The sequence below is a fragment of the Anastrepha obliqua genome, chromosome 4 (genome assembly GCF_027943255.1).
Source record: "Anastrepha obliqua isolate idAnaObli1 chromosome 4, idAnaObli1_1.0, whole genome shotgun sequence".
In the NCBI taxonomy this organism is placed as follows: domain Eukaryota; kingdom Metazoa; phylum Arthropoda; class Insecta; order Diptera; family Tephritidae; genus Anastrepha; species Anastrepha obliqua.
The window spans coordinates 11315419-11332018 of NC_072895.1; the positions used below are offsets into that span (position 1 = coordinate 11315419).

Here is a 16600-nt window from a genome sequence, read left to right on the forward strand (position 1 = left end):
CGAAGAAAAAAATGGATTCGTCCTTTGTGGTACCATTATGATTATGTGGTGCGGGGATGGTTAGGAACGTGTGAATTACGAACGATGAGCTTTGTGCTGCTGATGAAATTCATCAGATTTTTAATGTCAGCGCCAGCTATATCAGCAGGTGTAGCAAAGAAGTAAGTGCCAAGATGCCTGGATCTTAGTCCCGCCAGAGCAGGGCAGCTAAGGAGAAAGTGCTGAGATGTTCTACCTTATCCTCCATACATTCAGCTCAAAAAGGACTCGAGGTGATTCCAAGTCTCACAGCATGCATTCCTCGCATGCCCGAGCGTCCCCGGTCCACACGTGGCCAGAAGGATTTCGTGACCTTACAAGTTTGTGTACTTCCCTACGCTCGCTGAGTTGGCGCGATGCCCATCTTTCCAAAAGCAGACCGCAGGTAGTCAGAGGGATCCCAAATCTCTCCCTTCGCGGAGAAATCACCTCACATGTCCCTTGTCTGGCCAGCTCATCCAGCTCACAGCTTCCCGCAATGTCGCTGTGACCAAGTGAGGTCAAGCATTCCTTGACCAGTTTCGAATGCACCGTCACTGACCCGTGGGCCCTTATCGCCGCTTGGCTATTGGAGTAAATATTTACTTTCTTGACTGTTAGTACGGATGTGAGCAGCCAATTGGTTGCCTCCTTGATTGCAGCTACCTCTACCTGGAACACACTGCAGTGGTCCGGTAACCTGAATTTGAGTCTGATGGGGAGCTCCTCGCAAAAGACTCCTCCGCCAATCTTTCCTTCCAACTTCTATCCATCCGTGAAAAAGTTCACCAGGCCTTGTCCCTAAGTGTAGCCCCCCGTCCACTCTTCCCTTGACGGAATATGAGTGGAGAAGGTTCCGGTTGGACTAAACGAGGGTAGACACTAATCCGTTGACAAAGGGATGAACTTGAAGTTTCTAAGGATGCTTGAGTGCCCATAAGTGAGGTTGAGCTTATAGCCCGAGCCCCTCAGTCTGATTGTGGTACGTGTAGCGGCAATTTTGCCTGCGATGTCTACGGGTACCACATTTAACATTGCGTTGAGCGCCAGAGTAGGAGTCGTTCGTTTCTGATTCCAATGAGTGCCGACCTCTGAACTCTCTCCAGCTTCTTCACACATCGTCTTCTCTAGTAAGTTCCACTAGACTATGACTCCATATAACAACTTTTTTTGTAAATTTTCGTTTGATAAACCGAAAATTTCGACATAATACTCTAGAGATGTTAGGCATTCTAAATACCGTACTCTCCCCTCCTTAAGTTTGCTGAGCACTTAACACAAAGACTCAGTGGTATCATAATAGACCTACTGTGTCTCTTTGCAACAGCCATCCTACCTACCTACCTACACAAAGACTAAATACCTCACTTTCCCCTCCTCAAGTTTACTGAGCACTTAATACCGAAAATGTTAACAATGAAAAAGCATTTATATCTCAAACATATTTATGGGCTCTTGAACTTTAAAAAAAGATTAGGATACAGTAGCAAAATGTTTTCAAATCTTATCAGTGGTACGCGTAGTTCAGGTACAGTTGCAATTTGAAAGAATAAAGTAGGCCAATTATGTAGCAAACACATGTTTATGTACCATATGCCACACACACACAAAGATACATGTGTAACTTCGAACTTCTCATACAATTTATGGCTTATACCTTGATGTAGTCGCCCTACTAGTGGCTGTTTTTGTGCGAAGCTTTCTCAACGCAGATATGCATTCGAAGGTCTGTCATGGCCCAGAATGGTAGTTATGATATTACAACAAAAATCGTATACAAATTTTTAACATTGCCCATTCGCAAGCCAAAGTCTACATAAACACCAGATAAGATAAACACTAGAATTTATGACAAATCGATTATAACTCAATGCCATGCAGACTGCGTAGAGTAAGTCAAGTGCACGAAAAGGGTAGGTCGCATCAAGGTTAGTAACGCTACACTGCACAACATAATAAAAAATTAATTAATTAAATATAAAATAAAAATTAATTAAATATAAAATAAAAATTCTTTAAATATACAACATATTTTAAAGAATTTTTTAGCTTCATTCAAATCCTTCACTATAATTTATTCTCTATACAAACGACATTCTTTACAGACACGAAGCTGTTGGCAGCGTATCTTCGTTGATCATGGCAAAATCAAGTGGTATTGGGCGCCTGTTTTCCTCTCCTTTTGGGTGCTTCTGTATTTCTTCATTTCCATACCCGCCTATCATCGCTTGCCCAAGCCGATTAATATTGCGGACGAAGCTCGTTATCCGGATCGTTTCATAGCGGAGAGAGCAGAACAAAATCTAATCAAACTCATAGCGCTGGGACCACGTGTGGTGGGTAGCGTAGCAAATGAGCAAAATGCTATCCAATATTTCCAGGAAAAACTGAAAGATATTCAAGCCGGTGCAAATCCTTTACTTGAAATTGAAGGCGATGTGCAATTGGCTTCCGGTAGCTATTGTCACTGGGACATGGTCAACATGTATCAGGGCATACAGAATTTTGTAATTAAAATTGGCCCGAAAGATACGAACAGCACCTCGTATTTATTGGTAAACAGTCACTTCGATTCCGTGCCGCATGGGAAAGGTAGGAAAATATTATTTTGCGCAAAGAATTTAGTGTACGAAATTTTTCGTTTAAAATTATTGTAAAAATTGAAAAAAAAAATTTTTTTGCTTTTCAATCAGGCGCTGGCGATGATGGCACAATGGTGGCCATTATGTTGGAGACTGCACGCGTAAGACAATTGAATTTATTTTATAATTTAAAAAAATACAGCCATGGACAAATAAATAGCACAAATGTGAACCTTGTATGTTAAGTTAAGTTTTTAGTACGAAATCTGCTTTGATCAAATAAATTTGTTTGTTTACATTTATTACCGTTATTAAGCTTACATTTATGCGAGGAATTTACCGTTTTTTTTTTCAATGAAATTTTTTGCGTTCTACTTCATTTATGCTTATTGATGTTTTGAAGTGGACACAAAAATAGTACATTTTAACTTGTGCGGCGGAGAGTAAAACTTTAATATTGTTTCGGCGATTTTTAGTATAATTTTTTTGTTTCTTAAATAAAATTTTAAAGTAATTACTAAAAATGGGCCGAGGAAAACATTGCACGGCGGAAAAAAGAGCTCTCGATGTCCTCTCGAAAAATGGTTTATAATGCTCTTAATTTAGTTACGAAAAGAAACCCAAAGCCGCGAAAAACTGAAACTTAAGGGTACCCGGTGGTCTAGAGCACGAAAATTTCATCTATTTTCACGATTTTTTTTTTTTGCCATTAAAAATTTAAAAAACGATATTTCAACTTTTCGGGCTTATTAGTAAGTTTATTGAGCAAACAAAAAATTTTTTTTTACATTTGAAACAATATTTATTATAATATATTAAAAATGCCGCTGAAGATGACCCTCTCGAAAAATCGAACCCGGACGGCGTAGATGATTTCGGGACTTCTACTCATCTGAAACACAAAATTCAAGAAGTTTCTTAATCAAAAAGAGTGCAGTTATGGTCGGAACTAGAACAAATCGAAAAAATGAAAAATTGACAAAATGGCGCACTTTTGAGAAAAAAGTTCGTAAAATCGGGTTTTGTTCACTAGTTTTTTAGTTTTAAAAATAATATAGAAAATTATTTAAATAAAATTATGATTCTAGTTCTGACGATAGCGATACATGTTGTGAACAACATATCCAAATTTCAAGTGATTCGGTTTAATAGTTTTTTTGTTTTCATCCCCGCCGTGCCGAAAAAAGTCGTTTCGAGATAAATGAATTTAAAGTTTGAGGTGCAGGAGCGCGCGCACCGCTCTCTACCCAGTTAATGAGCTATAGCAGCTATAATATTGAGAATTTCCGAATGAAAATTGCACAGTATATTCTTAAGATACTATACTTTCGAAATATCGAAAAAAATCGATTTTTTGAAAATTCTAGACCACCGGGTGGCCTTAATCTGGATAGAGCTATAATACGCAAGAGCAAAGCAGATCCTTTTAAGTCGGCACGGCAAATAATGCTTCAAATAAACCACGAATCTGGTATACAGGTGTCCAGAAAGCTTGTAGAAAGCCGACTTAACGAAGCCCAGCCGTTTGGCCACATAAGCAGAAAAAAACGACTCCTCTCAAAAAGACATACCAAACACCGTCTTGCCTTTGCAAAATCCCACAAAGACAAATCTGTTCAGTTTTGGAAAAACATGCTTTGGACCGACGAAACCAAAGTAAATAGGATGGGAAAACTATTGTACGTCGTCCAAGAAATCAAGCGCTAAATCCTATGTTCACAAAAAAGACGTTTAAACGCGGCGGCGGAAGTATCATGGTTTGGGAAGCTTTTTCCTGACATGGTGTTGGGCCGATTGTTCGCGTGGTTGGTAAAATGGTAAGATTTCAGTATCTGGATACACTCCAGAATCGAATGGAGCCATTTGTGTTTGAGTTTTTTCCATTAAATTGGGCATTTATGCAGGACAATGATCCAAAGCATACTGCAAAGACAGTGAAGCAATAGCTCAGAAGACAAAAAATTAATGTACTGGATTGGCCGGGGGAGAGCACTGATCTAAATCCAATAGAAAATTTGTGGAATGACGATAAGATCAAAATTGCTAACAAAAATTTTAAAAATTTTGATGATTTGTGGGTCGCAGTTGAGGAGGCTTGGTACTCGATTCCATAGGAAAGATGCCACAAGCTTGTAGAAAGCATGGAGCGACGACGGCTTGAAGAAGTAATCAAAAACGGTGGATATACAGGGTGGGTCATATAGCGTTTGCTTTCTGAACCATCTATTTTTTTGAGAATGGTAACACAAATGTGGTGTCAAATGTGTTCATAATTTACTTATAGATTTGAAATTTACCAAATGGGACGCTATACGCTTGAACAAAATTGGGAAATATTGAAAACCTATTTCCAGAGTGGTGAGTCTTCTTCTTCTTTTCTGATTTTCACATCGGTGGCTACGTCAATAAGCAAAATTGTCGGATTTGGGGCTCAGAAAATCCACACGTTACTGTAGAGAAGCAAATGCATCCACAACGAGTCACTGTTTGGTGCGGTTTTTGGTCTGGCGGCATCATCGGGCCATTTTTTTTTCGAAAATGAGCGAGGAGCCGCGGTTACAGTAAATGGCGAGCCTTACCGTGACATGCTCAACGAGCTTTGGTTTCCAAAAATTGAAGAGGATGACATGGACGATATTTGGTTTCAACAGGACGGTGCAACTTGTCACACTGCCAAAGTTACATTCGAACTTTTGGCTACCGTTTTTGAATTCGGATATCAATTGGCCGCCTCGGAGCTGTGATTTAAGCCCGTTGGACTATTTTTTGTGGGGAGCCGTTAAGGACAAATGCTATGCAAATCATCCAGAGACGATTGATGCTTTCAAACACGAAATCGAAGTTGCCATTCATGAAATTGGAGTCCAAACCATCGAAAATGTGCTTAAAAATTGGGTTGATCGAATGGTCTACTGTAAAGCCAGTCGTGGCAGTCATTTGAACGATATTATTTTTCATTCATAAATGACAATGTTCAATCTTCAAAATAAAAATTTTTTTTTTTTTAACCGATTCAAAAAGCAAATTTTACATGGCCCTCCCTATGGTACAAAATACTTATCTGGTAAAACAATATTATTACTTAACTATTACTTGAAAGTGGAAGTAAATAAGTTTTTTTTATTTTTTATGTTGCTCTTTTCCCCAATAAAAGATAATTATTTAAAAACATATTCAACTCTTTACTTCCAAAGTCTAAGTGTGCTATTTATATGACCTGGCTGTATATGTACGTAACAAAAATATTTAAACGACTACATTCACATAGGTCATCTCCAAATCGAGTCAACCACTGCTCAATCCAGTTGTCTTCCTCTTTAATGGCGCCGAGGAGAATCCACTTCAGGCTTCACACGCTTTCATTACACAGCACAAATGGGCGAAATACATCAAGTACGTACACGCTGCCATACATGCATATACAAATGTACACACATACATATCCAAACATACATACATACATATACAAGCATACATTCATGCATATATGTACATACATACATATCTATTCAAACAAAAGTCGCACCTATCACAAGCGCCAGCTTACACACAGCATTCCGCACTTCCTCTCAATGTAACCGCATTTCCCCTTTCCCTCTCACTCTCTATCCCATTCTTCTCTCACACCCAACTGTCTATGTAAACCTTCCATAATCGCTCACTTAAATTTGCCCTACTCCAACAAATCACCACACCACATCAACCTTCTTTCTATTCACTTTCACCAACTCATTAAAATATTAATTACTTTTTAAATCTTCTATCAACAGAGCTTTAATAAATTTGGATTCAGCAGGCAATGGTGGACGCGAAATTCTCTTTCAATCTGGCCCTAATCACCCTTGGCTGATGAAGGTAAATAGTGGTAGAACAAAAATGGAAGAATTGGCGTGCGCTCATTATGATTTGAATGCATAAGTCATTTTATTCAATATTAATTAGAGTCATTCTATTGATTTACCCAGCATTATCGTCGTGCTGTAATGCATCCATATGCCTCGACGGTGGCGGAAGAAATGTTCCAGCGGCAGTTTATACCATCAGATACTGATTTTAGGATATTCCGTGACCACGGTCGTGTGCCTGGTAGGTGCTAAAAAATTATGATAATAATAATAATAGTTTGAAACATATAGACACATACATATATACATTTGAAGTAGGGGATAGGTAGATAAGGTAGGTAAAATGGTTAAAGTGCACTTGGCACTCCTCAAGTAGCACTAAAGCGTCGTTTTGATACCATTATCAGACCTCCAACAGGTAGATATCTACAGCCAGCCATAGCTGTTGATATAATGGAGAAGATTGATTGGATTTATGTAGGTTGGAGCACGGCCCCAAGCTGTCGAAGAAAGGAGCGCCCAGTAAATTTAGTCGTCTAGCTGCCAAACCCGGACATTAACAGAGAAAATGCTCTACAGTCTCCTTCTCTGAAAGGCCCCCACAGCTTCTGCAATGGAGGTTAAATGGTAAACCTAGCTTTTTCGCGTATGTGCCCATCGTCCAGTGACCGGTAAACACAGCCACGAGCTTGGAAATTGAATGGCGAGGAGTCCAAAGAACTTTCTGAGTCCTTCGTATATCGTATTGAGGCCAAAGGGTTTTCGAAATAGCACATGAAGAAATGGAGCTCCATCTTTTCTGTGCTTTCCTGAGAAATAATTTGTGCAGTTCCCATTTAACAACTGTCAAGGGGATGCCGATGACCGGGTAGGAGATCTCTTAGAGCCAATTCAGTCCCCTTCTTGGCAAGCTCATCAGCAATTTCACTTCCCGCTATGTTCCTATGTCCTGGAACTAGTATTAGAAAAATGTTACCCGCACGCCTGAGTCATTTGATCTCCTCCTTACAGGAGTTTACTAATTTCGTTCTGCACCAAGGCGTCGTCAGAGCCTTAATCGTGGCTTGACTATCGGAGAAAATCTTAATATCTCCCTCGCTCTCACTTTCCTTAAGCATTTTGCATGCCTGCAAGATCGCAAGATTTCTTCTGCTTGAAAAACAATAGCAGCGCTTGGCAGTTTAAAGGAGATAGATAAATTGGCTGATTTAGAGAAACCCCTGCTCCGACTCCCGATTCTATCTTGGAACCATCAGTGAAGGCAGAGGTGCAAGCTTCGATGCAGATTTTCTCCTCGATCCAATCCTGCCTATTTGGAAAGACTGCTCTAGCACCACCTTCAAACACTAGTTTGCGAATAGAGAGATCTGTTCAAGTTCGGATAAATACGGTGTTAACTGCCCGAAAATGCTATCATGTCCCTTGAGAGGTTGTTCCAGAGGCCAATCTCCTTTAACCTGGTTGCACTTTGAGCTGCGATGGAAATGACGGAAAAGTCGATGGGAAGTAAGTGCAAAAGGACATTCAGGGCTGCACTGGGGTAAGTTTTACATGCTCCCGTGATGCCAATGCATACAGTCCTTTGTACCCTCCCCAGTTTAGTGATATTATAGCCCTTCGGAAGAGCTCCCTACCAAACCAGGCAACCATAGGTTAAATTTGGCAAAACCACTGCGTTGTGCATCCAGAAGTAGAGAATACTTAGGGGAAAATCGTGAATTCAAAATATTTATTAAGCAGCCATTTTTAACTGTCAGAGCTCCGTTCGAATTTTATTGCTGATTTTTATTAATTGAAACTAAAAGGAAAATGGTAGGACTCTTAAACTAACATTAGGCGTGCCAGCAAAGAAGAAATATTTTTTTAAAATAATTTTCAAACACGAAAATTGAAAGATCTTTTTTTTTTGTTGTTTTTTTTTTTTTTTGGGTAGGAGGTTAAAATCAAAATGTCAGAAACATCATCAAAGGCCCCGTCGCACCACTTGTATGTGGGGCATGCTCCCACTAACACTATACATTCCTCCTCGGCTGATTTCCACCCTGGGACCGCTGTAAACATTTCATCAAGGTGGAGCCGCGTTTATGTCTATTGACACAACCAGGTACCTGTGTCCAGATCCTTCTCTTGTGGACGTATGGAAACCTTACTTCAGCGACGGTATCCACTCCCTCCACTGTTTTCATACGTGGTTCTGGAGGAAATCGAACATCGGAAAATTTGCGATAGCGCTGTATTTACGAACTATCGTCTTGTCTTCTGTCTGATATTATTGTGAGTGATTGACTCAAGTGTCTGTGTTTGTCGTCATTCTGTCCGGAAACAGTTCATCTCCATTTTGTAATTGCAACTGTAGCTGCTGTTGCTGGGTCTTGCGCTCCCATTCGATGAATTTTTCCAGCAAACGCTCGAACCGCCACCCATTTAGCACTGGATGAGCACATGTTCTGTACGATGTCATTAGGACTAGCTGAGTGTCCCAAAACCCTTTCAAGTATTGCACGTTCTCGGTCGAAGCGATCACAATGAAAAATCACGTGTTCCGCGCTTTCGATTGCATTAGGACAGCTTGGGCAAAATGGGCTTTCTGCCAGCTGAAAGCGGTGGAGATATTCCATAAATCGAAAGACCTAAATAATAATGTCCTTAAGTGTCTAGCGCGACTTTCACCACTAACCCTGTACATATAAAATAAGCACTTACACTCTTTGCTAGTGGCTAGGCCGAGCTCTTCCTTTTATTTGTGATGTGCGTCTTGATGTTCTCCCACAAATGAAGTGTTCTAAAGTTGTACACCACCGCGAAAAGGCAGGTAATTTTTATGAGAAAATTTTCCATTGACAAAATACACACGGACGTTTGCCACGCTCAAATAAGTCCCAGGAGGACAGTCGACATAGAAGAAGGCTTTCTTAAGTGTTCAGGCCATTTTCAAAAGCTCTATACTAATATAGCAAAAACTCGGCTTGAGTCAAAATAAAGTTGGCAGCACATCATCAAATTATGGATTTTACTTTTGAAAAAATTGTATACCTGCGTTATCGATCAATATGGACAACGGTATCAATACAAATACCAATACCAAATATAAAACCAAAACCAATACCAATAATAATACCAATACAAATGTAAATACCAATACCAGTACCACTACCAATGCCAATACCAATAATAATACCAGTACCAGTATCAGTAACAATACCAATGCAAAAACAAATAAAAATCTGAATACCAGTTCTAATACGAATACAAGTATCAATACCAATATCAGTACAATTGGTAATGCTAATGCTAGCACCATTACCAATACCAATAATAATACCAGTACCAGTACAAATAACAAAACCAATACCAATATGGAGGTCAGCATACCAGTAACAGTACTAATAAATATACAAATATCAATACCAATACCAATACCATTACCAGTACCAATAACCAGTACTATTACCAATGCCAATACCCATAATAATAATATAATAATACCAATACCAATACTAATACCAAAAACCAATACCAATACCAATACAAATGTCAATACCTATGCTAGTGCCAGTATCATTACCAATAACAATAGATACCAATACCAGTGTCAGTAGAAATACCAATACCAAAGTCAATACAAATCTCTATACCAGTACTAATGGCAATACCAATAATAATAACTTTACAAATATTTGGTATTGATACCCGTACCATACCAGTACCAGTACTAATGACAATGTCAATACCAATACCAATACCAGTACTATTCGTAGTACCACTACCAATGCCAATACCTATAATAATACCAATACCAATACTAAATCCAATACCAATGCCAATACCAATACCAACACCAGTGTCAGTAACATTACCAATACAAAAATCAATAAAAACCAATACTAATACCAATACAAATGTTAATACCAATACTAGTGCCAGTAATAACAAAACCAATACCAATACTGACCTCCATACTACTACCAGCACTAATAAATATACAAATATCAATTCCAATACCAATACCAGTACCATTACCAGTACCAGTACCAATGCCAATACCTATAATAATACCAATACCAATACAAAAACCAATACTAATACCGATACCAATGCCAATACCAATACCAACACCAGTGTCAGTGACAACACCAACACAATACAAAAACCAATAAAAACCTATACTAATACCAATACAAATGTCAATACCAATGTTAGTGCCAGTATCATTACCAATACCAATAATAATACCAATACCAGTGTCAGTAGAAACACCAATACAAAAATCAATACAAATCTCTATAGCAGTACCAGTACCATTACCAATGCCAATACCTATAATAATACCAATACCAATTCCAGTATTAATGCCAAAACCAATACCAATACCCATACTAATACCAATACCAAAAGCAATACCAACACCAACAAAAAAATAACTAATATGCGCAATTTGAGTTTACAGTAGAAATTTGTCTTAGAGAATCATAATTCAGGTTCAATCTTGCATTGTAACTCTACAACTAACTCACCCTCTCGGTTTTAACCATTAAATCTTTTTGCACTTTCCATGTTTTTATTTTTTTATTTTTGTTCTAATTCGCTCGCCTACTTTTAGGACTGGATATGGCGCACCAGTACAACGGATATGTCTATCATACACGTTTCGATGTACCAGACATTGTGCCGCGTGGCACCTTCCAAAATACCGGTGATAATGTACTCGCGCTGGTACGCGAAATCGCCAATGCACCCGAATTGGAAGATCCCTCGGTAAGCCGCTATCCAATAAAATATGTATTTGCCTACAACTTACTTTCCTCTTCTTTAATGACTGTTCCCACCTCTCCTACTTTTACTTTCGTACTCTAGCTCTACTCTGAAGGTCACACAATCTTCTTCGATGTGCTCGGTCATTCACTGGTATTTTACAGCGAAACTGAAGGTGTTATAGTGAATGTGCTCGTCTCCTTAGTCGCCATCATCACCTGTACGTATTCCTTTAAGCAAATGGCGCACAGCACGGGCACGAAGTTTGTTAAAGTCGTAAATCGTGCCATTACTCTCTTCGGTATTCAAGTGCTCGCCGTAAGCGCTGCAGCAGCGCTCTGCTTCTTGATGGCCGTTTTACTGGATCTGCTGCACATGCCAATGACGTGGTTCACCAACTCGTGGCTGATTATGGGCTTGTATTTCTGCCCGTTATTCTTCGGATTCGCCATTGTACCGGCGATATACTTTAAATCGCAAGGGAAGGTGAGGCCATTTGCAAATTAAATTAGTCTATTCTATTGAAATTAGTAATCTATTGAAATTTATTTGACTTTTTAAGGATCGCTTCCCGCTTGGCTATCGCGTTCAAATACTACTGCACTGCCATTGTCTCTTCTTGGCTTTCGTTACGCTGATCGCTACTATTGCCGGCATACGTTCCGCTTTCATGCTCATGATTGCAGTTCTATTCTACACTTTGGGGCTGATCGTCAACTTGAGCACCAAACTGCACAACAAATGTAAGTGAATCACTGCAGTTAATGCTTTTCATGTAACAAATCTTTGAAATTCTTACCACAGCACTGCCTTGGCTTATTCCTCATATCATCTGTAATATTCCGCCATTCCTATTCTACGCATACCAGGCCCACGGTTTCTTTGTCACCTTCATTCCAATGACGGGTCGGTTTGGCGCCAGAGTTAATCCTGATCTGATCATCTGCGGATTTACAATTGGTGTGGGTATACTCACTGGTGGTTTTATGGTGAGTTACAAACTTCAGTCGGATTTCATCTCAAAGGCTTTGATTGTTTAATTGCAATTTCCTAGATTCCAGTCTTGAATCTGTTCCGCAAATCCAAGACAATAATTTGTTCACTGCTCGTATTCACTGCTCTCTTCCTGATACTCGCGGTTACCCCGATTGGCTTCCCATATCGTCCAGCAACCAACGTTCAACGCTTCTCTGTGCTGGTAAATAAAAATACTAATGCGAATCTTTGTGTTCATTAAGAAAATATCATAAAATTTACAAGCTAATTTTTCGCCATATCACTTTTAGCACACTCGTCGCGTCTTCCACGATGAAACTAACGCTGTACGCCGCCTAGAGACTGGCTACTTCATCTTACCGCAAGATCGTCGCATTTATTCCGTCAAAAGTAAAATACTTGACACCTCTTCTACTTCTAATATCTAGTAACAGTTGTTCCCTCTACTTGACAGATCAGTTACTCAACATGTCGTTGGCTCAAACCCTTGACAAAGATTGCGAAGAGGAAATGTTATGCGGTCTGCCGCTTTACAATCATCGTTGGCATAAAGCGCGGTAGGTAGCAAACAACCAACTCTTTCATGTGTGTGATAAGTAATTTCAATCATGTTTCTCGCTTCAGCGCCTCAAGCATTTGGATACCTGGACCAGATCCCCAGTTCGATAGAGTGCCACAAGTGAAATTAATTTCCAAGGATCAATTGAGTAAAACGTCAATTCGCTATAAGCTGGAGTTGAGTGGCCCAGACCATATGGGTTTATATATCAACCCCTTAAAGGATCGCAAAGTCAGCGCTTGGTCATTCCATTATACGCCACTGCGACTTGGTTGGGATACGCCGTATTTCATTTATTTCTCATACGGCAAGGATAGTAGCCCATTGAATTTTACATTGGAATTTGAGGTGAGTGACAGTATTTGAGACAGAAAATGATTTATATTTACACTTCTCACTCTCAGAGAGCCCGTGGCAGAGAGTAATTCTAGTGCACAACTTCATATTGAGTGGACTATATTCGCTCAATGTTTTAGAGAGTAACCATCAATTTTACGTGCGATGCATGGTGAAAAGATTTTTAGAGGTGTATTACCTAGCAAACCGTTATTCGGCTCTGAGCTAATTTGACAGATATGCTGACGTCGTTCGTTTTGTGTTTTGCTAAGCTAAGGCTAAATGTTGTGAAATACAAAACGATTGAGGTAGAATACAAAGTTCCGCTCAAAATTTTTTTTCACCATACCTAACGAGCAAACCTGGTATCTATCATCCTTGCTTGTGATGAAACCCGGTTAAGAACTTTTCACCATAACGCGTGTTTTTCAATTAGAGATTCTTCTTAGTACAGTTTTGTGACCTTTTCGATTTTGAAGTTCCCTATTTGAAGCTTAGAGAAAGAAAAAAAAGTGTGAGGGGAAACGCAATGTGGGCTTAACTTTTATTACACTTTTTCTAATTTTCCAAGCCGCCTCAATAAATCCTAGAAATCTGTCGAGGAATGTCGAATGTACTTAAAAATTGTCTATTCTAATAAAATTTGGCCCAAAGACAACCTCAATGTAGCAAACCCTAGAGAAGAAAATTCCTCGTAGAAGGGGAACACATATATGGTTATAGGCATATAAACGAATTTTTCCACACTAAGATGTTATACGGCGGCCGCCATAGCCGAATGGGGTGGGTGCGTGACTACCATTCGAAAGTGCATAGGTTCAAAATACCGACCATGAAACACTAATTGATAGAATTTTTTTCGTTTTCATAGCTCTTGCCCTTCAACAGCCCAAAGCAAACCCCCGAGTTTACTTCTGCCATGAAACAAACTCCACATAAAAAAACAATAATACGTCCCAACGTCTTAACCTTGCATCATAAAGCATTTTTTGTCCAATATTTTGTTGCTACATATATACTCCGACAGCTCAAATACGATATATTATAGTGTTAGTACAACTGCCAGCCACACTGCTACTACTAAACTCTCTATTTTTCTCCCAACACTCCCACTGTATAACAAATGCGGTGAAATCATCATATGATCTCACTCTCCAACGAATCATATGACAAAATATAATGTCGTTTCCACGACAGTCAATTCTACGTTACCGAAACGACCCGAATTTATATCCGGCCAAGGGCTGTCACTCCAGCAGCATTCACCGTATGTACATAAGTATGGGGAATGTTTATGCTGCTACAACAACAACAACAAAATAGCATGTGCTTTTTTATCACATCATCACAAATGCTAAATATGCAAATGCGATGATCTCATCATATGATTCCACTCTCCAACGAATCATATGACAAAATATCATGTGAGCTTTTATCACATAATCACAATTGCTAATGTGCATATCAATGAATCATATGCTAAGACATCGCATGACCTAAAATCATAGCAATATGCTCCGCATCAAATAAAATTAATAGAAGGCTAACATAATTATCAACCAATTTCTAAGTTTCAGTGTGATTAAATATTAAGTCTAATTAATTCTGCCGCCAAATACAATACCATTACTAAGAATAAAACCTATTTTCTTCTCTCCCACAGAACCCCTCGGAGGACTGGAGCTCACCAATATTTGAAATTGGCATCGCGGGCCATTGGAATCATGATGAGAGCACGCATACGGAAGATTTCAAAAAGTTCCTTAGCAGTTTCCCCAAATATGTAGACGCAATAGCATGGCCAGCATACTATGAGACGCGACTGTTCTAAGTCCAAATTGAACTTATGCGTATATGTATAATATATTTGTATGTGTATGTTTGAATGCATAATCTACTTAAGCAAACTTATAACATAGTTGATTGTTTTGCGAATAGTTTTGCTATAATTTTTTATTTATTTCTCACTCTATGCAAAATTATAGGTTACTAAAATAAATAAATTAGTAGACAAATATTTTTTAATAAACAAGTGAAAAATTAAACCTCTTGGTTTTTCTGTAGTTTTTTTACAATAATGAATCTTTTCTAGATATTTGAAATAGCAAACTGGCATTTTATTTCAGTAGCCCATGATAGCAAGATTATAGACGTGAACCGCTATTCTACTCTCATTCAATTGGATAGAATCAGCAGATTTGCTAACATAGTAATATAGTATTTGTATTCATTTCATTTGTATTGTTATTCACGAGAGAATTTCACTACAATGCCGTTCTCTTTCTCGTTTACGCGACGTACAGAATGCAAAGACGTGGTCAACCGTTTTTTGACTCTCAGCAAATTAGAAGAAATCAATTGCTTTGCCGGCGTAGTAAGTGAGATGAGAGCGGTTTGTTTACAACAGAGGCTGGCAAAAACTGAAATTGTATTGGTTACTCTCACGATTGTCGCAATCTTCATACATGGACACAGCCATTTTGTAGCAATAGAGCGCGCGCTCGCAGTCGTAGTGAAAAAAATTATTAATTCCCTTGCTCCTCTGCGGGATATTAAAATAAATGCAGTGAGAATGAAGAATCAATAGCACCGCATATTATGACCGCATATTATGATGATTAAACCAAGAGGTTTAATTTTTCACACACAATTTAGCGATAGTAAAGTTGTTCTATTGTGTAACGATTTCAGGTTAATGAGCATGCAACTGGCACTGTAAGAGGTATTGGAAGGTAATAGGAGGCAATGAACGGAGAGGATATTTTTGAATTCTTTCAAGTCTATTGATATAACGTAGAAAGTAGAGACTGCGTTTTTCCACTTAGAGCGCACAAATGTATGAAACAATGAAATCAGAACTGAGTCGGCGATTGAAAGCGTGTATTGAAAAAGATTTTCCTCTCTCTCTTAGCTTCTCGGTCTGTGGTGGACCACAGCTTCATCAAAACTCCTCCTCCAATTCAGTCTCTCTCTTCAGCCTCTTTTCTCCAATTACGAACTTTTATCGCTTTTAAATGTATTTCTACATCATCAAGCCATCTCTTTCTTGGTCGGCCTCTCTTTCTTCCTCCAATTGGACGCAATGTAAGCAAAAACGTTAATTAAAATGGTACATTTAAGTGGCTTTGAAATAAGAATCTCCAGTCAAATGCCGTTCCTAGATCAGAATTCACAGATTTCACAGACCAGAATTTGACAGAATCAGCTATTGATCAAATATGGTCAATTACCAGACCTTGATGATTTTAAGGTCTTTTTTTTTTTGTGTTTGTTTAAAAACAACTGTTGTCTTTCTATTCTCTTTTCTATTATCTTACTTCACTACATTAGGTCTGTTCATGTAAAAGTTAACCAGTAACTTAGTTTCCGAGAATTCGCTCTCAGAGAGAAAAATATCAAAAAAGTACATGAACGCCAGTAACAAAATTGCAAGTTTTACGAACGGCAGATTAAATTGTTGGCGGCAAACATGAAGAATGCTGGAAAAAACATGAAAAAAGGAGAAAGAGCAG

At 38.8% G+C, this 16600-nt stretch overlaps 1 protein-coding gene across 2 annotated transcripts in view; it reads left to right on the forward strand.

Moving 5' to 3' along the window:
• The window catches only part of LOC129245178 (endoplasmic reticulum metallopeptidase 1), a 33928-nt gene extending 18853 nt beyond the window's left edge, over nt 1-15075 (forward strand). For both annotated transcript variants that reach the window (XM_054883202.1, XM_054883201.1), the window contains exons 2-15: nt 2124-2610; nt 2712-2761; nt 5869-5993; nt 6371-6455; nt 6566-6686; nt 11046-11200; nt 11300-11683; nt 11760-11940; nt 12002-12186; nt 12252-12395; nt 12484-12583; nt 12648-12750; nt 12818-13100; nt 14752-15075. In XM_054883202.1, the coding sequence (XP_054739177.1) occupies nt 2124-2610; nt 2712-2761; nt 5869-5993; nt 6371-6455; nt 6566-6686; nt 11046-11200; nt 11300-11683; nt 11760-11940; nt 12002-12186; nt 12252-12395; nt 12484-12583; nt 12648-12750; nt 12818-13100; nt 14752-14919 (2571 nt within the window). In that variant the 3' untranslated portion in view covers nt 14920-15075. The remainder of the gene's footprint in view (nt 1-2123; nt 2611-2711; nt 2762-5868; nt 5994-6370; nt 6456-6565; nt 6687-11045; nt 11201-11299; nt 11684-11759; nt 11941-12001; nt 12187-12251; nt 12396-12483; nt 12584-12647; nt 12751-12817; nt 13101-14751) is intronic.
• The last annotated feature ends 1525 nt before the right edge of the window (nt 15076-16600 follow it).